This window comes from Numenius arquata, chromosome 4 (genome assembly GCF_964106895.1).
Source record: "Numenius arquata chromosome 4, bNumArq3.hap1.1, whole genome shotgun sequence".
Lineage (NCBI taxonomy): Eukaryota > Metazoa > Chordata > Aves > Charadriiformes > Scolopacidae > Numenius > Numenius arquata.
This window is the reverse complement of record NC_133579.1, coordinates 20,434,384-20,457,029: the sequence shown is the minus strand read 5'-3', so window position 1 is coordinate 20,457,029 and position 22,646 is coordinate 20,434,384. Positions and strand designations below refer to the sequence as shown.

Sequence of the window (22,646 nt, the reverse complement as noted above, 5' to 3'; positions counted from 1 at the left end):
CACAGTTGACAAGCAGAGACAAAAACTTAGTCATGCTTCACCGGTTCCTTTGTTCACAAAGCTACATTTGTAAATGCGACTGATAGTTCATTTCAGATTAGTGGGTATCCTTGTGTTTTCCTATCTGTCTGTTCCTGAAATGTCTGCTTTTGACATTTTCTCAGGCTACAGTGAGCATCGGTAGAGTGAACCTGCTAGACCAGTTTTTGAAACTAAACATATGTAACATTTTGTCAGATATTCTGCTGTGACTGGCATTTCTAAGGCAGTTCTGTTAGGTATAAAATGCCTTTTTCTTGGCCTGATTTCAAATCCAGTGGTCCTTGAATGGAACCGAAGGCAGGCAGAAAATATTTGTGCTCGAGTCTCTTTTTTGAAAGGACCGTTCCAAGGCAGTGGGGAAAATATACAAATTAGAAGGTATACAACGGGAAGAAGGACCAAATATTGAGGAATTAATGATGTAATGAAATAATTTTCAGAAAATGTATTTAATGCAAAATGTAAAAAGTTCATTCATTATAAAATGTGTTCATTAAAGGTTCTGCTATGGTAGATTCATGTGTGTTGTGGCTGGAGAGATTTGGGAATCTGTTCTTTGCATAATGTTATTCAGAGCTGACATGCTTTCCTTTTAGGGATGGTGAATCGGGAAGTTCTGGAACAAGTGGAACGTGGATATAGGATGCCTTGCCCACAAGGCTGCCCAGAGTCTCTCCATGAGTTAATGAAACTGTGTTGGAAGAAGGACCCTGATGAGAGACCAACATTTGAATATATACAGTCTTTCTTGGAGGACTACTTTACTGCTACAGAACCACAGTACCAGCCTGGAGATAATTTATAAGCCAACAGTCTATATAATGTGCACAATTCTGCCAAATGTAAAAGACTTGCAAAGAATTCCTGACGTCTATAAGGAATCAAAGGAAAGAAAATCTTCGCTACTTTGCATGCTCTTAATGGCAAACTGGAATTTCATAATGCAGTTGCACAAAACCACTTTTCAAGTGTTATAATCTAATTTACCAATGACATGTTTTTATTTTTTTCCTCTTTCCCAACTTATTTTCAGGGTCCAAAGGAAGCTTACTGAAAATACGGGGTAGAAAAATGAGTGTTGGTGTGAACAATAGCAGAAAAACCAATGTTTCAAATCCTTAATATTCCCAACATTTGATAATCATTCTACTAAAGAGGGAATTGTCTGGAATTAGTGATCTTGGGGTAAGACATTTTTAAAAGAAGAACAACTTTGTGGGACCAAGCAATTCTATTCCAGTTCTGTAAAACTCTCTGTGATCAAAAATACATGTGTGGCCCCCTCCCACCCTCCCAAAAAAAAAAGATGGTACAACTGTATTTGATATATAGCTTTGATCTTTAAGCTTCCTCTTGCATGGACTTAATTAGGGTAGGCAGGTTAAAAGAGAAATTGGAACAGTGAATGACAAACTTGATCTAAATGGTAGACCTCAATAGTGAAATTAGAGAGCGTAATGCACTGTGTTAATACTTGTATTAATGTAACTGGAAAGTAGCATGAGAGATTTTTCTTTTTTCTTTCTGCATAGCTAATTAAGAATAATGAAGGTAACTAGAAAATGAGGTAATATTTTATAAAATTGTGTTGATAAAGTATGGTGATATTTGAACTTGAAGCTATGTAATACAATCGGGGGGGAAAGCCTTTAATGTTTTAAGCTCCAATCCAACAGCGAGCTTTTGTATGGGAAGACTACCTGAACAAAGCTCACCAGGAAAGCAAGACTGAAGCTGGTAATTGGCCGCTTTTTAGTCCTTTTTCAGAGACAGGTTTGGTACTGGTGTATGTGGCTTTGTATGTGTTAACAAGGGTGGGTGCCACCAATGCTAGCTGTCACTAGTTCAGGGATTTGATTGCACTTTTGCTTTTCTTGACTATTAAGACACACTTACACGCAGTTACTCTTCCCATTTCTGCCCTTCCTTCAGAACTATTTAAACAAACGAAAATGTGAAAGTTTAAAAACTAAAAGGATAAAATATATTTAATATTGTCCGAATATAGTGACATTGAAATTTGCTGGCATTCAGCCCAGCTGACACTACATCTAGATTTATTTTCTTTGGCTACTGACATATCAAGCAATAACATCATGTCTTTTACTCAACAATTTGCATGAGGTTCTTGAATTTCTGATCAAGCTTATGTACTTTAATTTTGAAACACTAAACTCTTACTTAGCTACCAGGTTGGAATTCATATTATCATTGTAAAGCTAGCCAACAAGTGAGTTTCAGAAAAGCTGGTAATGTAGTTCTGGTACTAAACTTAACATTCTTCATGGGTTTACACTACATTGAATCCAACTACCAAACAGATCTTTGTAAAAACAGTGCCATCATCTTTCCTTTTCCCTCATCATTGTTCATCACCTATACATCTGTGGTTATCAAATTTTAAAAGGGCTTTATGTAAGAAAAACAAAAATAAAACAAAAAAAAAAACACATAAAAAAATCAAAAAACCCCAAAAATACAATGGCATTTTAATTTTTCTAAATATTTTAAAATTAATAACACAATCATATGAGTTTATGTATTAAAAGTTATAACAAAAAATGCCAAAACTGACACTGGCATTGTTTGGATTTTTAATTACTGAATGGAACAGTTCATTGTAATAACACTTGTATAGTAAAGGAATAAAACACTAACTTAATGAACGTGTTCATTGTAAATGGTTGTGTATTATAAGACTTCTCCAAAAGAGTTTGTATGTTTATGAAAATTTATTTGTTTCACCTGAAGACCTTGATGTGGTTCTTACCCTAACAGAGTTTAAAATTCACATTCACACTTTTTATATAAATAGTAATAAGTTTAATTATGTAACTAAGTATTTTTATAAAGTATGGCATTGTTGAACTGTTTTGCAGAATTGGTTCAAAATAAATTTCTCCTTGATTGCATCTGCTTATTTGAGGGGGCCGGGGGGGAAGGCGGGAGGGGGACAAAAGCAGAGTAGCCTCCATATTGAGGGGAAAAGGAGGGTAATAAAACCTTCCTGAGTTTTGGGTGTATCTTTATCCTCTGTAAACTATTTTAATGTACTTTCATACAAGACGCTGAGTTCATGGTGCATTATTGCTGTGAAAAGGGAGTCATTTTCTCGAGCAGTTCAGAAGTCCTTGGCAGGAGTAGGCTAGGACAGTTCTGTTTAGACTTAAAACTAACCCCTGTGATGGACAGACAGACAGACTTGGGATTCTTGTGAGAGCAAATCCAACGTAGGCTCTCAGCTGGTGCTCACTGCCACGCTGTAGGGCAAACGCATTTCCTCTCTTTTGCTTTATCTGGTATTTCCAGCCACTGTTGACTTCCGTGCAATTTTTCAGGGAATTTCAAACGTTTGTTCCTGTGACAGCTGATGGTTTATCTCAATTACATTGAATGTTACCTGTCTCGGTGACCACTACAACTCAAACCACAAATCCTGACATGTATGTACAGTGCCGCTGTAGATTAAAGGAGCTGGGACTGTTTTGAGTTTCAATAATAACTAATACAGCACTAAAAACCATTCTTACAGAACCTACGAACTGCAAAGATTACTGTATTTTTAGTATTTCCTGTAATGTAATTGATGTTTTACTATTTTTAATGACAAACAATCATGTAATTTCTGCTGATCTGTGCTCTCCCCATTGTCCATCAGAATCTTGTGATACCCATTCTGCATGCCAGGCCTGCAGACTGTCTCTGTCATGCATTGTTTCAAACTGTAGTATTTTAAGAATATTTTCATAATATTTCTGAGTTAACTTCCAAACATAAAAATGTGTGCAATCCTACTATTTAGGTAAAATACATCCCTATTTTGGCATAAAGCGTTATGAAAAGAACCTTGTGTGTTCTTATCCTTGTAACCACTGAACTGTCATTTCACTAGGGTTGTGAGTAGTTCTTACCACCAAAAGGTAGCCTTGGAAAGGTGTGTTTTGTGGGTTTTTTTTTTCCTTAACAAAAAAAAAAAAGCCTCTTGGAGTTTGCTGATGGGTAGAAACAAGCCAGAATGCTATCTTACACATAGTCATCTACAATACTGCTTCTTCTAAAACACATTATCCACAACTGGAATGAGTATAAATGAATATAAAACAACTAAAATTCATAAGCCCCCACTTCTGTTATTTATTTTGATCTATTCAATCCAATAAACTCAGTTTTTAAATTTTCTGCGAAGATGCTGTAAATGTTTGTATTTGTGCCAACTTTCCCCCAACACACAGGACTCGGAGCTACCCAGTTATGTTGGGTTTAAAGCACAGGAGCACTTGGGGTAAGCACTTCATTGCAACAGAGGAGATTCAAATTCTCACACCTTGCTAAGGAATTTAAGACTAAATTTGAATAACTGATTTGGGATGGACACTGATCCTTGGATCCCAAACTGACGGGGGGTGCTTGCCTCTGGAGCTCAGCCCCAGAGTGGTGGCATTTCAGACACTCTGGCAAGTAGCTTGGTATTTCTTTCCTAGTGGGTGTATGTGGATGCAGGATTTTGTGTTGGGTTTCCCTCCGTTCCATGTGGGTATGGCATGCCTAGGAACTGAACAGAGTTCAAGCATTACCCAGGGGACCTGTGTTCTTTACTGGTCTTACTCTTTGAGCTTCTTTTCCCTGTCAGTTCTACATGCAAACGTGCTTCTTGGAGGTAACATGTTCTTTTGGTTTTGTTTTTTTTTAACATTCTCTTTTAATTTCAAGGCATATTTTTTTTTGTGAAATTGTAATAACCACTATTGTTGGGGGATTAAAGTACTCATAACACTGTGTACTTTTACAGAATATTGTCCATCTCCTCTTAGTATTTCATTTACCTCAAGTGAGTAGAACGTGTGTTAGCCATCGTGTTGCTTTTGATTTGTTGTTCTTAAAGGAGAGGGGACAGTTACCTAGTTAAACTCATCAGGGTCTGAGGAACAGACTGGAAATTTAAAAGGGAAACCTGAATACAAGCACTCTTGATGAATCAGTCATGTAACAACACTGAAGCTGCTGTGGAAGCATTCCCTTTTTTATCCAAAACCTACTCCCAGTAGGAGCACCTCACACCCCTCCTTTGTGCCCTGCTGCTAGGTTATTGAGCTCTTAGCTGAGGCTACTGATAAGTACATACTGGGAAACGGGTAGATCTGTGCCTGAAAATCCACCCTATGCCTACTAACAGCTCACTTCGTTCCTGAACCTCAACAGGTGCCAGCCGCTGTGTTCACCGTTCATTCAGTACCTCCACATTTATTCACATTTGGGGCAGCCTCCCAGGGGCTCCGTGGCTGATGATCCTTCTCTTGGCTTCAGTGTTTGGAAGAACCAGGGTTGTATTTGCTGGGTAAGGAGGCATTTCTGCTCTTTCCAAACCAAAAAAGGGTAAATCTCAGTTCAGCATGACTCCTGTGATAAAAGTGGCGCAAATAAGGAGAACATCTAATCATTTGACTGTTTCATTATGAAAACAGTGAGGATGGCTCCCTGCTCTTCCAGCAACTGTGGAATACGCCACTGACAGAGATGCGCAAGGTGTGTTGTCAAACAGTGAATGACTGTGCTGGACGGCAACCCCTGCTCAGTCCTAGCAAGGAGGCCAGGTCTGTAGTTCTGTCCTTCTGAAGAGTTCCCAAGAAAAGGCAGGAGCATTGGCTCACATTTCTAAGAGTAGAAGCTGGCGACTAGTTGACTTACATCCCTCTACCCACCTTCTTCTCCTCTCAGTTCTAGCCTAGGTGCCTGCTTTTCACCACAACTGATGTTTATTATTTCTCCATCATGTGACTAATCATTCTCATTAACACATATGAGAATGCCAGAACTAAAGATTAGAAGCCTCTAGCAGCCTTATGTACCATCTTTTTTTTTTATTTTCTTTTTTAAATGGAAGGTGCCTGGCAAATTGAGCAGTGTTATTATAGCACTGTCAGATCTGTATCAGTTTCACTGGAGCTTTGATTTCGTTCTACATTACCCTCTTCACTTCTGGAATGGCTTCATCTTTCAAATTGGCCTATGACTAGCATAAATATATATACTTTTCTTTGTGCTAAAAGACTGCAAGTGCAATAGGAATAGTTTCTGTATTTACATTTTGATTTAGTGTTTAGTGCATCCAAATCCGTGCTTCAAATCTTGCTCCCTGTATCAAAGGACTACCATTTGCAAGGGAAATTTTTTTCCATAGGAAACTAAAGTTCAATCAATACCTTCAGTGGGTTTAAGGTTATAATAAATAAATTGCTAATAGGCTAAATATAATATCTGGCACCACCATCATTAGAACGGCCCCAGCCTTTTGAGACTGCTACTAAGTGTTTTGAAGAGCAAGTGGGTGTGTACTTAGCAATAGATATGCCCCCTGAGTTCAATTGATCATTAAGGTGAGAAGGAATGATCCTCTCTGCAGCCTGGGGAGGACAAATGGCATTCAGGAAGATAGCAGGATACACACCGACCTTGACAGGCCAGCCTGCCTTGTGCAAATGCTCTTGGTTTATCGGCAAAATAGGACAACCCGCGTTTGTTCTTCAACCCAAAACAGACGCTGTTACACCAGGAAATAGGCAGAAACCTACTGATAGGCAGCATCTCTCTTCGGGGTTTCCAAGGCATCTGCCATCTTACCCAACAACCCTTATTACCTAACATATAGCATTCCTCACTCTCAAACACTTCACAAATGAGATCAGCTTTAGTATCTCTGGGTGGCAAATTAAGGCAAGGGAAGAAGCGGTATTTTGATTCATCCAGGATCAAGTTGAAAACCGCGACGGAGCAGCAGACAGGATACAGCGTTTGGTCTACTGGGAATTTCCCTTCAGATAGGCAGGTTTTAGCATCACCTACCAACCTTGACTCCTGGTCTTCAGCTTGGAGAGATGATTTTCTAAGAAAAGCCTGCTGTAATTTCCCATTATGCACCATGAGGGACACCTGAGCTACTCCAAAAAAAATGGAAAAACCTGGGTAAAGCCTGTGAGCCCCACACAGCAACTTGGCAGCCACAGAGCCGTCATATCAATCATTATGTGAGGACAGCATGGAGCTTGTGGTGGAAAACCATGCCAGTGCCTGGCATGCTCAGCCTGGGGCTAGCCCAAGTGGCCCTGGGGAGCAGCTAGCCACCACGCAGACAGCCCATGGATGGGTAAGCACTTGACCTCGGCCTTCAAGGTCTGGGGACCATGGCAGTGACCACCAGCGGCATCTGCTTCCCCAGCTCACTGGGCTGCCGCATCTTGGACACCATGGTAAGCACGGCCAGGCAGGCAGGAGGCTTTTGTTAGGCAAAGCAGTTTGTTACGACAGGATGCAGCTGAGATGTAAGCACATGAGCGAGTTTCTCTGCAGTACTCATTGCTCCCTTCTCATATGAGATGTAACTTCCACATGTAATTGGTTTGCAGCAGTGCTTTAGAAGGGCTTTCTAGTGCCCTTTAATCCAGTCGGTGCCCTAGACCATAGAATGAGCAATTCCTTCTTTGCCACTCGAGTCTGGTGTTTCACTGACACTGCTGAATGTGTCAAAACCCCTTAAGCAATCAGCCGAACACCCACAAAACCTGTGACTTGATGATATCAAGCTTTTTCCTCTTTCAATCTACCTTTAAAATTGTTTCTTACAGAAACATCTACATTTTTTTAAAAATCACTTAGCAATCTGGCAAGTACATCCTCAGTTATTTTAAGCTTCTTTAAGGATAAACCATTATCTTTAGTCAGCCTAAGATTGGAGTCTGTGTATCACCTGGTCTGTTATAATATAAGATATAAGCCTTCTGTCACCATGAGTGAAATGTGCTTGGTATAACCTGCCTAGATACATAAATGACCTCAGCCACTGTAGTACATGATTCATCACATCCAAGAAAAGTGGGATGGGATGTTCTTCCCACACTGCAGGTAGGAACAGCAGAGGAACTGAGACACAGGCAAGTAAAGTGTCTTGCCCAGAATCACACAAAAAGGTTCTTACAAAACTGAGGTTCAGACACTGGTTTCTCAGATCTCAGGCAAATACCCTGAACAGGGGAGACCTCGCAGAATTGGAGTCACGGTGTCACATTTCTTAAGACTCTCTTTATTCCATGCTGCTAAACAAAAGGATGGTTGGCACGAGGCTTCACACTGTGTCTGTCCTTTCTCTGACACTCTGCAGTTTGCTAGACATGATTTGCCTGTGGTTTACCCTAACAAAAACCCTTGCTGGGAATAGATGTTGACGTTGAATAGTGGTATGTGGGACTGGAAAAAAATCAGAATTCAGCCTCAGCCCTTAGTCTTGGGAACTTGAAACAGCTGGACCACAACTGCCATTATCCCACTGCCAGAAACAGAATGCCTTATGAGGAAATGAGAACTTGAACATGACTGCAATTACCAAAATAAGTCTCTTAGATGCAGCAGTTGCTTGAAAGGGAGCGTATACGAAGGCTCTCTCATTTACAGAAATGCTGTTTTCCTCAGAGGAGATGTGATCTGATGGCCTCTGCCTTTTTAACAGTGCTCTGGGCTGTCAGTCTAGGGTAGCTGTTTTCTTCCTCTGTGGAGTGGGAGGTGATGCAGGAGAAACTCTTCATCTTAAAAACCCTTTGTAAATTTTTTTTTTTTTTTTTTGATTAAGGGGTCAGCATCTGGAAACAGGCAAGTATAAAACATGGCGATGCAACTAAATTGACAGTGGCCACCCAGATCTGGGTGCAAAGTGAATGGTTCCACGCTGATACTTCAGATCCACAGACTGTCAGAAAAGATTACTTCTCAAAATATCAGCTGAGGAAAGGGCCCACAGTCATTTTGTTACAGGCATTTGGCTGTAATGAGGCAGTAAATTCTGCTGTGCTTTGCAGTCATATGTGCTCTCGAGGCTTTCTTTATTCACATGGTCAATAGAGACATGGGAGGAATTGTCAACAACTTTGGAGGCTTCTACAGAGCGCTCACTGGTGAAAGGCAGCTCTGCTGGTTAAGACCCATCGGGGTGGTGTTGTGAAAAGGATAGTAACAAACGTGCATTTTCGCAGAATATTTCCATTTTTCATCTTGAAAATTGGGAATATATCTATCTGGTGCTAAGGCAAGTCAGTGTGAAAGTGACCACTCAGAGATTTCCAGGTGGGTATTTGATACACATCTTACATTTTAGCATCTACTTCTTTTGTAACTTTTAACCAATATAGATTCCTCCTTTTCTCCAGTACCAGTGACTTCTCCCCTTGCTGTGTTATCAGGCGTGTGATCTTTCAGTCTCTGGCGAACAAAATACCACTTAACAGAAACTGAGACATTGGTGAGTATCAAACCACTGTGGGTGACACTGGTGGCTGTACGTTTGTTTGCTCAACAGATTGGACCAGAGAAGGGAGCTGTGCACTTGGCCATAGGGGCTGTCCTGGATGCTCTGTGGGCCAAGTGAGAGGGAAAGATAACGCTCATGGGATCTCAATATAGGAACGCTCATTAATTCAGAGAGATTCCCTGCTCCTGGTTGCCCTCATTTGCACATCTGGTCATGATTTTGCAGTAATTTATACATATGTTTAGCTTTAAAATGTCAAATAAAGTACAGGCATTGCCAAGTTCTTGGTGACTCTGCACATACCTAATTTTTGCAGGATGGAAAATTGTAGCAACTGCACGTTGCTTAGTGGTGGAATTGGTCAGAACATTTCAGAGTCATTTCGTTGGAGCTCTGACGTTTCTGAAAGAAAAGATTTTTGCCTAGCCCTGCTTATTAGATGTTTCTCTGTTGCCTTTCTCTTGATTTCATCCTTCGTACTTGGAGATTTTAATCCTTTAGCCACTTCCCTACTGAATATGCTGTTGATCTGGGAGCCAAATCTTGTATACTTAGCATGTTACTGGATATTAAAAATAGCCTATTAAGGCAGTGAAGTGAGCAGCCATAAAGGTGGCCTGGTTAGAAGCGGAAATTACCGAACAAAAGATATCGTCTACTCAAAAATACTGACAGACAAAGGGCTGCCAGCCTGGAACTGCAAGCCTAGGGACTAACCCTATGAACCATAAAAAAACCATCCTTCAAAAGTGCAGCTGGCTTCTTTGAAGTGTAGCCAGGGTACCTAGAAACCAGAGACATCCACAGATACCACCGATAAGTGCAAAATAAGGGACTGTAACGGCAATTTTTCATCTGAGAAGGTGGAAAATAGTCTGAAAAATAAAATTGCTCTGAAGGAAGGAACAGAAACCAACATCATCTATTGGCTGTTACAGATGAAAAATAGAAATTAACAGCATCTATTGGCTGCTCAATGTCCTACTCCCTCTTATGTCTCTGAAATATTAAAAAAAGCTTCTCTTTTTCTGAGAACTTCCCAGTTGAATCCCACACAAACTTTCTATGAACTCTTGGTCTCTTCCCAGTGATGCCTAGCTGAAACCAGCAGCTGTGATGCAGATCATTTTGGAAGTGGGACTCTGCTTACTGTCTTATTGGCTCTGTCCTCCCCTCTTTTGGGGATGGTTGGTCCCCCTCTGGGATCTGTTTGTTCCTCACTTTTGGGATGGTTTGGCCCCTTCTGAAATCTGTCTAATTCACTTCATATCGATATTATATATATTCATATAAGTAATATATCATAAATATATCTGCTGTTATATTGTTGATAAATTTGGTTCATTAATGATAAGCTGTAGTATTCTATAATAGTATATAGCTACTTGGCTTCTACTACCATACTGTTTGATACCACACTATTGATTGATACCATACTATTGATTGATACTATATATAGATTGCTTGTAGTAATTTGTAATAGCTTGATATCTATTCATTCATATTCATTTTATGAATCATAAGTGTGTTTGCTAGTGGCTATTTTTCTGGTGGTATACTTGCTTGTGGTGATTTTTGTGTTATTTGTGTTAGAGAAATATAGAAAATAAAGCTTCCGTGTCCTTACACAGTACAGAATCCTACAAACTCATGGTTGGGATCTCTCCACACCTGTAGGCCAGGTAACGCTTTAAGTTGTGACAGTCAGAAATTGGCCTTTTGCTCTGTGAATTTAAAATCCTTGGTATGGTGGAGTCTTAGTTCAGAACTAACATTTCAGATCCCTGCAGAAGGACAAATAATACCTGGTACAATGTTGCTGTCGCCATATCCTGAGAGGCACAGTTGGACATGCTTGCTGTTTGCAGACCTTCTGATTTAAGAGGACAGGAACAGCAAAAAGCTGTAGCTAAGCACTGACTGGAGTCGCCGCTGTGCACACTCAAGTACCATGTGGCTTGGGACATGTCTGTAGAGCTTGCAGGGGACAGTAGGCTTGAGTCCCACCAGCTCGGGCCTGCCAGCATCCATTCCTTTCCTCACTTCTACTCCCCTGGATTGAGCCCTCACGTATCATTGCTTGTGAAAGCAACAAGCAACCTTCAGCTTGCCAAAGTCCAAGACCTTAATACAGCCCAAAAAGAGGCTCATCAAAAAATTCACAAAGAGACATCTTATATGTTGAAAGAGTAATTTGTACGATGACGATTTCCAGCAAGTGAAGGGGCTGGAGAGAAGGTCACCATTTCAGATAGCTGGTATGGGGCGCTTTTTTTTTCTAATAATCACTCCACCAATATTGCTTCCATAATGAAATCAGGTTTAAGAAGGATGCTCAATCCTTAATGACTTACAGGGAAAAGTGTCAAGTGTTCTTGCCTGGGGTTGAGAACCACATTGCTCTGGTGTCAGTAATTAATTCTGTATGACAAATGTAAACATACTTGCACTTCATGACACTTCCTCATAAAGAAAAAACATCTGTGTGTTATCTATTTTATGGCATCCGTGTGGTTCCAGTTATTTAATTTGTTTTGTTTTCTAGTTTATGTGGAAGTTACTAGTCAACATGGTAAGGAAATCTTGTTATATTTCCAGTCCAAAGGCAACTGTGCCCTATTGTTTTTAACTATCAGAAAAGTAAATGTTTTAGTTGGTGTCCAAACTGAAGTAATCTTAACAGCTCATTTCAGACAGAAGCTGTTTCCCTGGGGGTGGGTGTAAATTTCTGCTCAGAGGTGTCCTTCCCTCCCAACTTGCTCTTCACATGTCTACCCTTATGCACACCAGCCCCTCCTCCAGGGAAGCTGTACAGCTTGTCTTGTCCGGCTCTAGCGTCATAGCTGGCACTGGGAACTGATGCCTACTGCTAATAGGAAGCTGTGTACTTAAAGATTGTGCTTTAATCTGTAGGTCTTTGTTTAAGATTTGGCAGAGGAACTGCTTTTATTCAAGTCTGGATAATTGGGGGGTTGATTTACTGTTTTTTTAATTGCTGGGGGCTTTTTTTCCCCAAAAAATTAACTCCTTAGTGAAAACTAAATGAACTACCGAAAATTAAAAACTAAAATTGAACTGTATATGCTACCATTGTCTGCGAGCAAATGCTTGGACCTTGTGTGTTGATCTGTTTTCTGAAGTCATTTGGGGGCAATTCTGTTCAGTTTTAAGATCTAAAAGAGCCTGTTCTAAAAGAATCTGTTTATTTTTCCCCTGAGAGCAGAAGGTGTGACAACTGGGGTGCTTTTCTGACTTAATTTGACAGCTGAGAAGTGTGACTTGGCTTTCCTGTTTAATTTTTCACTCTTGCTTGGACAGAGTTTAAAAGGAAGCTGAAAAGGGCTTATTTTCAACTACTCACAGCCATGAAATTAGGCACACACTTCACGTTTGGCAGTGCAACACAGGCTGATGAGGCTGTTGGGGAGAAGGTTTAGAATATCTGCTGTCTCAACTTCCCGCTTGCTTCAGAGAATTAGGGGAAAGACTGACAGTCATTCCTCAAATAGCATTACTTAATCTCTTTTTCATCATACTGTTTTATTATGTTATGCTTTTTGATTTTCCATGTCATCCTTCAATCAGGTTGCCAAACAATTGCTATTCTGCATGGGTTTCAGATATATTACCGATGTGCTAACAGATGAAGAAGCTTACGGTAAACCATCTTTCCTTCAAAGCTGGACTTTGATACCCTCCACCTTCCTCATCCTTCAGTTGTCTCATCAGCTTTGGTGGGAGTAGCTCACTCAGGAATACACTACCAGCCTGTGAGACTAGGACAGGTAACGATGAAAACTGGAGGGTAAGAAAAAGTTGTTGTTCGGTGTAATTTAATATTTATGCTTCTTCCCCTCCAGAAATACTCTAAAATGGCCTGCTTGGGAAAAAGGAAAGGGGTGAGCTTAAACAGATCTGTACTCTGCATCTCTTAGAGAATGGGAAGGGAACTGTGTGAGATGAAGCCTGTTGTTTGCTAACATCTTCTCATGTGTACCAGGAGTGCAAAGTCAGACATTTGGTTTGTGCTACAGGGGTAACTTTTTGCTATAAAACTCTTTGTGTTGGGTTAGCAAGGAAATCAAGCTGTTCTCTGCTTCTTCTGGTTTGCAATTCTCTTGCAATGAAATGGCTACGGAGAAAAAGGAAGGGCTTATTCACCAAAATTGATCTATTTGATTAAAATTATGGCTTTCAAGGAAAAAAAGAAGTCAAAACACCTCCAATCCTTCAGTTTCCCCACAGAACATTCTTTGCTGCACTATTTAACAAAATAATCCTCTGTTTACTAAAACACAGCTTGACTTGAAACCATCCTCATCTGCTTCAGAACAGCAAATGTTGAAGCATGGATATCTGGCGTATACAAGATCCTGATCCTGGCTGGGCTACTCAGATCAGCAGTTAAAACAGGTTTGAATGTTTGATTTTACAATAGTAAGATTACGTGAAGTGGGGAAACGCTAACAGATGATGGACAATTCTCACTGCTTGCTTCTAAATGCTAGGAGTTTGGCTGACACAGTAAAAATGTAACATTGCAGACCTATTTTGGCAGGTAAAAAGCAGGCCCAATGCCATTTAAGCAATTTTGCTAGTAAGGCAGTCCTGTCTATGATCAAGGATATACCTAAGGAATATGAGTATTGAGAATAAGGGATTAAGATAGAAATGGAAGTCTCTTTATGTTAGTATATTGTGCATAACAGGGAGTTTGCATGGGTGCAGCTGTGTTGGTTTAAGCAAGGAGCTTATGCACATAGGGATACTCAGGAGAGTGATATGAATTAACCAAAAGTGTGGTCATTAAGAGTGTTAATGAAGACACATGAAGTCTATGCTTGGACAGCTGTGTTCAGAAGCACAGTGCCCTAACCTGCAGTAACTTCATAGATGAAAAATGGGGATGTCTCCTCCATAGACAACATGAGCCCCAAAAGTTTGTTAATTGCTGGTTTCTTCTAGAACTTCTGGTTGCCTTGGCTTTGAGGAATACTCTGAAATTGTCCTTAGCTTCCTTCGTAAAGCAGCATCCTTTTTGCCAGAGAGAATTGCATGCGCTTGGCTTTCTGTGAAAGCTTTTGACAGTTTATTGGTGTCGGATTTAGTTAATACAGCTGGGATTTATATTCTGGGAAATAAACACCTTGGTGTATCTAGGAATAGTGATGCCAAGTCATGGGATGTTCTTACCTGGTTTAGAAAAATTTGTCATATGTTACACTTAACTGGGCTGAGGAGTTTGGTTCAGCTGGATGTTTTTCATATATCTGATCTCATTTTCTGATGGTTTTCTGCTACCTCCTGGCAAGAAATAAAAAGCTTATTCTTATTCTGAAAATGAGTAAATTAGTATTGTTCTAGATGCAGTGTGGTAGAGTTATTTGGAGGATGCTCTTTGTCATATGATTTAGTGTTAGGTAGTCGTGCAAGAAGCACGGAATTGGACTCGATGATCCTTATGGGTCCCTTCCAGCTCAAGATGTTCTATGATTCTGTGTATAATTGATGTAACTTTGCTTGCAGTTACGTACACGGGCCTTGAGAGAAGGCTGGACAACATATAGTAAACACTTGTATTCATTGTTATTCTTCTGTGTTTTATACTTTGAACAGATGGACTAGACCCGGTCTAACTCTTTCAGTTAGCAGTGATGACTTTGCTTCCATATCTCTCTCAGACACTTCCCCTTTCTACTACTGCATAATGCTGCATTGCAGGGAAAGCAGTAATGGTATGGCAAAGCTGAGGGCTGATCACAAATGAAGATAAACGTGTTTCCATTGATTTATGAAAAAAACATTGCTGTTTTATTTTCAGAGTAGGATGAAGCTTATTCACAAGGGAAGAGAAGTAATAAGAAAGTTATTTCTGTAAGACAGTGATGCTGAAATTGTAAATTCTCGTTTATGGATTCCAGTTTACAGCTGCATTAATCATTCAGAAGTGATCTATAGCTTGTTCCAAATATGCATCTAGGTTCAAAGTAAAGGTGGGTGCAGATCTGCAGGATGATATCTGCAGATGCAGATTTGTACGTAAAAATATTGGCCCAAACAAAATAATGGTGAATATCACTTTTTGCTACTAAACGATGTTATTTTCTATTTCAAACCATTAGACGAAATATCTCTCATTATATAAGGTCCTTGAGGAATATTTTTTTCTTCCTTCTTCAAATCCTGAATAATGATGGCAACAAATGTTGATATATATCAACAAAGAGCAGTATTGAACATGACCAAAGAAGATGTATCACTAAGAATTTCATCCTGTATTTCTGTGCCAGAACTTCCAGTCAAGTCTGTGGGGGAATCCCACTTCCAGGACTGTCTTCTAGAAGATTTAAAGTGCCTTTTATATCCAGGGTGGCCTCCAGAGAAAAGCCTGTTAATATTTTTTCAGCAATGTTTGGCCAAGAATAAACCGGAAAATAAGTTTTTCAAACTAAAATATTTGGATAAAAGGGAATAATTAGATGGAAGTCACACATTTTGATTTGGAAATGTTACTCTGTTGACTGCTATGGGCTGGATTCTTTGCCCCATGTGTTCCATGACACACCACAGCTACCAGCCTACTCTGGTTGCTGCAGTAGGATGAAGTGGGATGCCATATATCATGAAAAGCCGAACCAGGAACTCTGTGAATACAGGATGGCAAGGACGTGAAGAGGCTGAAAAGGAACTGTGGTGTCGTTTTCAGGTGTTTCCCTTTTGGTAGGGAGAAAAATTCTCCCTTGTGTGGGAGAGAAGTGCTGTTTGAGAAACTCACCTTATTTAAACTACTGCATTTTTCTGTCAAGAAGCTTTTCTGCTGAAAATTTCAGGCAGTCATGTTCATGTTTTAGGGGGCTTTACTCAAGTATATGCTGCCAAGATATACTCATTCCCACAGAAGACTGTTCTACTTCCTACAGCTCCTGATCCGTTTGGTTCAAACCTAGTCTGGATATTGCTGTAGTCATTGCAACTCAGTGCAAGTGTGGCCAAAAGCACAATACAGACAGAATGGCAATTCCAGCTTTTCATTTCCTTTCTATTTCCTGAATTTCTATCACTTCATGTCAATTTTGCAGCTCTTTTGAGAGTTTGACAGAAAAAAAAGTCAATAGAATCCTTCAGTGTATTTAACTCTTATTTTCCTTATTCCCAGAAGCTGGATGCAAACCAACAACGGGAAATAAAGGAAGTAATAGAATGGGTCACTAAACCAGGTGAGTTGAAACCCTTGTGGATTAAGGAGCCAACTTTTCCAGATGAGGATATGCACATCCAGATGGAACATGCAACCATTTCAAAGTTTGGAGAGTTTTGGTGTTGGTGTTTTTTTTTTTATTTATTTAAATAATAATATGGTGACTTCAGTCAATACTGTAGTGTAATGTTGATACTGTTCCTTCATATATTCAAAGTTCGGGTTGAACTAGTTATTCAGGTGCCATTAAATGTATTTGCTACAGGACCTTGACACACATTCTGCACCTGTATTCCCTTAAGTTTTAAGAAATAGTTTGCTTCTAAAAAAAAAATACATAAAAGGACTGTAATGCCTGCATGAGGAAGGCAGCCAATACTTAGCATGAAATGTGAATGGACTTTTTTTTAAAAAAAAAAAGTGTGGTTTCCAGTGAAATTGGAAGTTCGGTTCAGAATTTGTGCTCCCAACACACTATACTTAGCAGCACTGTTAAAACCCCAGATGTACAGTATGTGTGTTTCTTTACTGCTCTGCACACCCTTCTCTGTAATTCTTTACATTGCTTGTGGAGCAGAGAAAGCAGAAAAAAGAAATCAATAAAAAGTTTTATAACATGTGTTACATTTTCTATAAAATGAGTAGAAAACAGTATGCTGAATCAACTCTTATTCCATCCTTTATGCTACTGAGTAACTCTGCAGGGAATTAAAAACCAGAAGCAAGTCTTGAATGTTTGTTATTTCCTTGCAGGCCTTAGAACTGCTAGGAATTGGTGTGGCAACCAGAGAACATGTGAGTGTATGTGTAAGTGCTTTGGGCTTTTTTCCTAATTACTACTTGTTTAATGTAACTACTGCATAACCTTTGGAGCTGGTGCCAAAACTCCTTTACATTTCTCACTAGAGTTAAACACTACAGCTGAAAATTACTTGGTATCTATTTCAGCTATTCCCTGCCAAGGTTGCCTCCCTTCGCCTTATCTCCATTTCATTCTTCCCACACATGATTTCTGTTACGAGAATAACAGCCAAAATTTCAAATTCTCACATTAGTGAGAAATAGGGAAGAATGCATCCATGATCATGATTGCCCATGTGAAAGGCAGAGAAGCAAGTGTACAGAGAGTAAGTCCATGCTGCTCTGTGGAGCACACTGCAGCTCCATGAGACAACATGGATAACATCTGTGCACAACAGTGTAGGCTGGACAATGTGGTCTGTAGGGAGCTGCAGGGCTGCTGAAGCTGATACTCCCTGTAGCCCAAGGATAATTATCACAGCTCCCAGTTTGCTCTGCCGTTCAGTGCCTAAGTGAGTGTTTTGCTCAGCACGCCAGTGCATGTGTAGACATGACCTTGCAGGGGTTATATGAAGGAGTAGTTTTTAGAGTCGAGAGGCTCCTGCCTTCTCTTCTTGTATCAACTCTATTTATGCTGCACTAGCTCAACTGTAAAGACCAAGATCCTAGAAAATCATGTTTTAGCAAGCTGTAGTTCACCCTCTTGGTGACACCAGGGGCACTGTCAGGGGTGCAGGAAGGGCTGGGGAGCCAGGAGCCGATGGCACGTCTGGCAGGGCAGATCTGGGGGTAGCAGCCAGAGTCAACTGAGAAGGTTGCCAGACAAGGTCATGGTGAGAAGACAGCTCTGAGGGCGGGGTCTGGCCCAGGGACAGGGACCAGAGTCAGACACAGCCCTGTGGCTGCCAGCCTGCCCATGGTGATGAAGTCGGACCCAGTTATACCTGGGCTGTCAGCCCACAGTTCAGGGTCTGGATCAGTGAAGTCCATGGCTTGGCACAGCTGCAGTGCAAAGGGAGACAGTCACAGCTGGGGGTAACTCAGCCAGGGACTGAGGCCCATGGCCTGAGCTGAGATGAGTCCCAAGGGCAGGTGTGGAGGGGAGGAGGCATCCAGTGAGGCTGGAAAGGGCCAGCAAGGCCACTCCTGCCCTCAGTGCCCTGCTGGCAGCCACCCCCCAGAGCCATGTGTCCTCCCACCCAACAGAGGTCTGGGCTCAGATGGAACTTGTTGAAGAGAGATTTAATTGCTGTGGGGTGTGAGGGGCACTTCAGGGGACACAGAGCCAGGGCAGGGACAGGGAAATGGGAAAGGGACATGGTAGGGGGGACTGGAACCAGGTGGGGGGCTCAGGCAGACCCTGAGTAGCCCCAGAGGCTTGGAAGGCTTATCAGGGTGGGGGCAAAGGGCCCAGAAAGCCAATCACATCCTGGGCTGCATCAAATGAAGTGTGGCCAGAAGGTCGAGGGAGGTGATTCTGCCCCTCTACTCTGCTCTCGTGAGACCCCACCTGGAGTACTGCGTCCAGCTCTGGAGTCCTCAGCACAAGGACATGGACCTGTTGGAACGGGTCCAGAGCAGGGCCACAAAGATGATCAGAGGGATGGAGCACCTCTCCTATGAAGACAGGCTGAGAGAGTTGGGGTTGTTCAGCCTGAAGAAGAGAAGGCTCCGGGGAGACCTTATAGTGACCTTCCAATACCTGAAGGGGGCCTACAGGAGAGATGGGGAGGGACTCTTTATCAGGGAGTGGAGTGATAGGACGAAGGATAATGGTTTTAAACTAAAAGAGGGTAGATTTAGACTAGATATTAGGACTAAATTTTTCACTATGAGGGTGGTGACACCCTGGAACAGGTTGCCCAGAGAAGTTGTGGATGCCCCATCCCTGGAAGTGTTCAAGGCGAGGCTGGATGGAGCTTTGAGCAACCTGCTCTAGTGGGAGTTGTCCCTGCCCATGGCAGGGTGGTTGGAACCAGATGCTCTTGCAGGTCCCTTCCAACCCAAACTATTTTATGATTCTCAGATGGCCCCTGAAGAGCCCCGAAGCCCTTCAGAAGAGGGGTTTACTCCCCAGCTTAGGTTTGGGCAGGGGACAGTGCTGTGGGAAGGTCAGGGACCAGAGCCAGGCCAGGTTTGTAGGGCAAAGCTCAGAGCAGCCATGGGTCTGGCTCTGTGGTGCTGGCTTAGGGCCTGAGACAGCCTGAGAGAACTGGCAGGGTGCCCCAGGGACCAGTTACTCCCAGGGGAGCTCGAGCCTCCGGGTGTCCCCATGGGGGCAGCAGGTCAGAGGCCTCCCAGCCCAGCCCGGCCCACCTCCAGTCAGGAGCAGGGTCAGTGGGTGGGAGTTGGGTAGCCCCAGCTCCAAGCACTGGGCACCTTCCTGGGGACAAGGATAGGGATGGGCTGCGGCCAGGCCAGGCCAGCTGTGCTTGGAGGATCAGGCCTGGTGAGGGGAACCAAGGTCAGACAGAGCTCAAGGTGTGGCCAGGCAGGGCCATGGCAGAGCAAGGCCATGGTCAGGAGGCCAGGCCAGGGTGTTGGTCCATGGCCAGACACGTCCACAGCTGTACTGCAGCTGGAAGCAGGTACACCTGCAATGCAGCCCAGGCAGAAACTAAGGCCCACGGGCCAAGGGTGTGGGCCCCAGGTGAGACAGGTCACAAGAGGCCTGTCAGTGCACTCACTGCCCTGTCTGGCCTTGGGAGGAATTTGGCCGGTATATATGCAGCTATTTCATAAGGTTGAAACTTTTCCTTTCCCCCAAGGAAACTTGTTGCTAGCATTAGTAGTAAGTCACTGCGTTAAGCTGTATTTAAATACTTTTCACATGAAATATTCTTAATGAGTCCAAAGACCAGAACTAATTCCCCGATATATCATAAATAGCGAGGTGTCAGTAGACAAACTGGTACCTTTTAGAATACCAGTCTGCAACCTAAAGTAAATTGTTCTTCATTGCACCCATCTTTTTGCCAAATCTTGCACCAAACCTACACATTCACATTCATTAATGTGAATTAACAAATTCCCAGTTCTCAGCAGCAACTGGAGACAACAGTGACTACATTAGCGTAGTTTCTCTGCTGACTGTTTCCGGTGCCAAGCCCTGCTGTTAACATATTTCATTGAGCTTCTTGCTCTCAGCTGTTCTCTACCAGTAGATTGGACACTTAATTTGGAGAGAGGGTTGTTTCATAATGAACATCTATTAGGATGGGTTTGAATTGCTCATTAGTATAGCCTTGCTTTACAAAGGAAAGCCCAGTCCTGAATACTGGCTTTACTTCATGGTTTGTGTAACCATTTTCTTCTTCTCACTATAACATCTGAGAACCACATAAGCATTTAATGTATTTATCCACAGAATTTCCCTGTGAATGAGGGGAGTACTATTATCTGTATTACAAACACGGGAAATTAATGTGAGGCCTGAACTGACTGAACAACTTAGACAAGCTCCAGAGAGGAAATCTGTAGCACAGCTAGAAATTGAATCCTGACCCTTATCCAAGTGTATGTTGTCTACAAGGCCATCTATCATCTGGCTGAACTGGTCTCCAGAAGAGGAATGGTTTCTTACAGCAGAATCACTGCTATATTCTCTTCAGCTGTCTCAAAATGGGAATATCTGCTCATTCACATAGGCAAGCACATCCCAAAGCTGTGCAGTCATGACCATGCTGAAGTTGGGCTAAGACAGTCCAGTCCCAGTGTATCCCAAGCCTGGGGACACGGTTGTGTGACCAGAGACAGGTGAGCTGGCTCCTAAAGGAGCCTAAATCTTCAGGAGATTTTGAGCCAGTCTGTGAGGCAATTATCTGGCAGAGCTGCCTGATCAGTTCGTACCAGCGTTCACGGTGGTTTCACTACAAACTCAGCCACCTTTTTAAGGTGTTAAGCCCCTGTCTTTGTCCTGGAATGGAAGAGCCATTTTCACCTGGCATTTTTGCTTCACTTTCACTTATCTGGTTCAACATCCAGTTAAGGGGCAGTAATTTCCAAACTCATTCCAGTACAACTCTACCCTTTGGCACGCAGTGATTTTTTTTTCAGCGTACCTCAGTTCATTGTGTTAGGTTGTCGCAGTTTGAGGCTCTCTTCACATTACAAGTTTATTTTTAATATTGGCTGATTATTTTTAATATTGGCAACATCCTTGAACTTCACTTCATTCAAATTCTCATGTGAGCTCTCATTTAAACCCAAATTAAAATAATTTGGGTTTATTGAGACACACAGGAGGGACACTGTATAAATGTTTTTATATGAGCTGCTAGCAGCTCTTTTAATATGTTAATCTGGGAGACTTCAGGTCTTAACTTTTTGTTTTCTCCCATATGCTGCCACACCAGAGCGATATTTAAACAGTTTCTGCAAGCTAAGGCCTCAAATTATCTCCAAATTGACAGCTGCAGGCTGGGAAGTGTGAATGAAAACTTGTCTGTGCTGCTGATGGCCAAAATGTTCCAGCGTAAGGCTCTGCAAAATGCAGCAGCATTGAGAAAATCTTTCTCTCCCCACCCTCCAAGATACTCTGATTAGTTTCTTCAGCTGTTATGCTTGTGATTTATGAGCGTAAGCTTGCATGCACTGCTGTAATTGTCTTTGTTTCATGTCATGCTGTAGGGCTGCCCCAAAGGGCTTTCCATGTGTTGGTACTGGACACTTTCTCTAGTATGGACTTGGGGGATCTCTGTGAATTAGTCCAGCACTTGATAATATTTGATTATAGCCCAGTATCCGAAAGCCTTGAAAGCAAGTTAGTTATGCAAAATACTCCAGCAATATATTGACTACAGTGATGATTGTTTTTTTTCTTAAAAAATGTTGCTACATGGTGGTCACAGGATGCATTTGTCTTGTTATCCCACAAGCCCACTTACCTGTGGGCTACAAAAGGAAGTTAGAAATGTGAACTAAACTTCAAGCAGGTGAAAGTCAACAGCTGGTGGTTTTGAAAAAGGTACTTGAAACCTGAGCTGTATTCCATATTCATAGAATCATAGTTGGAAGGGACCTTAAAGATCATCGAGTTCTAACGCCCCTGCCATTGGCAGAGGCACGTCCCAAACACTTCACAGATGCCAGTAACTGTAGTGGCAAACTCGCCAAGTCAGACTTATTAACAGCTATTGATTTTGATGGCTCTTCAGGTAGGTGTTTGTCTCAAAATTCAAATACAGTTCCTTCTTTTCTGACCCCTCATCTATCATGACCAGATAACTAATATTCTTTCTGGTATTGCAGTACGGCCAATTTTGCAATGTATCACAACATGTCAGAAATAAAGTGGGTTAGAAAAGCTTGTCT

The 22,646-nt window shown here is 41.8% G+C and overlaps 2 protein-coding genes across 2 annotated transcripts in view; both read left to right on the top strand.

Annotated features, from left to right (window-relative positions):
- Positions 1-3,874, top strand: part of YES1 (YES proto-oncogene 1, Src family tyrosine kinase) — a 91,263-nt gene extending 87,389 nt beyond the window's left edge. Inside the window, 1 exon segment of the mRNA XM_074146795.1 lies at positions 639-3,874. Within this exon segment, the coding sequence (XP_074002896.1) occupies positions 639-847 (209 nt within the window). The 3' untranslated portion in view covers positions 848-3,874.
- Positions 3,875-7,220: 3,346 nt separating this feature from the next.
- ENOSF1 (enolase superfamily member 1) lies at positions 7,221-22,129 on the top strand. Its single transcript, XM_074146794.1, is given in 14 exon segments — positions 7,221-7,286; positions 8,252-8,270; positions 8,886-9,016; positions 9,383-9,461; positions 11,881-11,906; positions 12,920-12,992; positions 13,195-13,233; positions 13,665-13,747; positions 15,156-15,208; positions 15,315-15,402; positions 16,491-16,635; positions 17,284-17,325; positions 21,676-21,837; positions 22,026-22,129. Coding segments are annotated over 14 exon segments (1,110 nt in total).
- Positions 22,130-22,646: the final 517 nt, after the last annotated feature.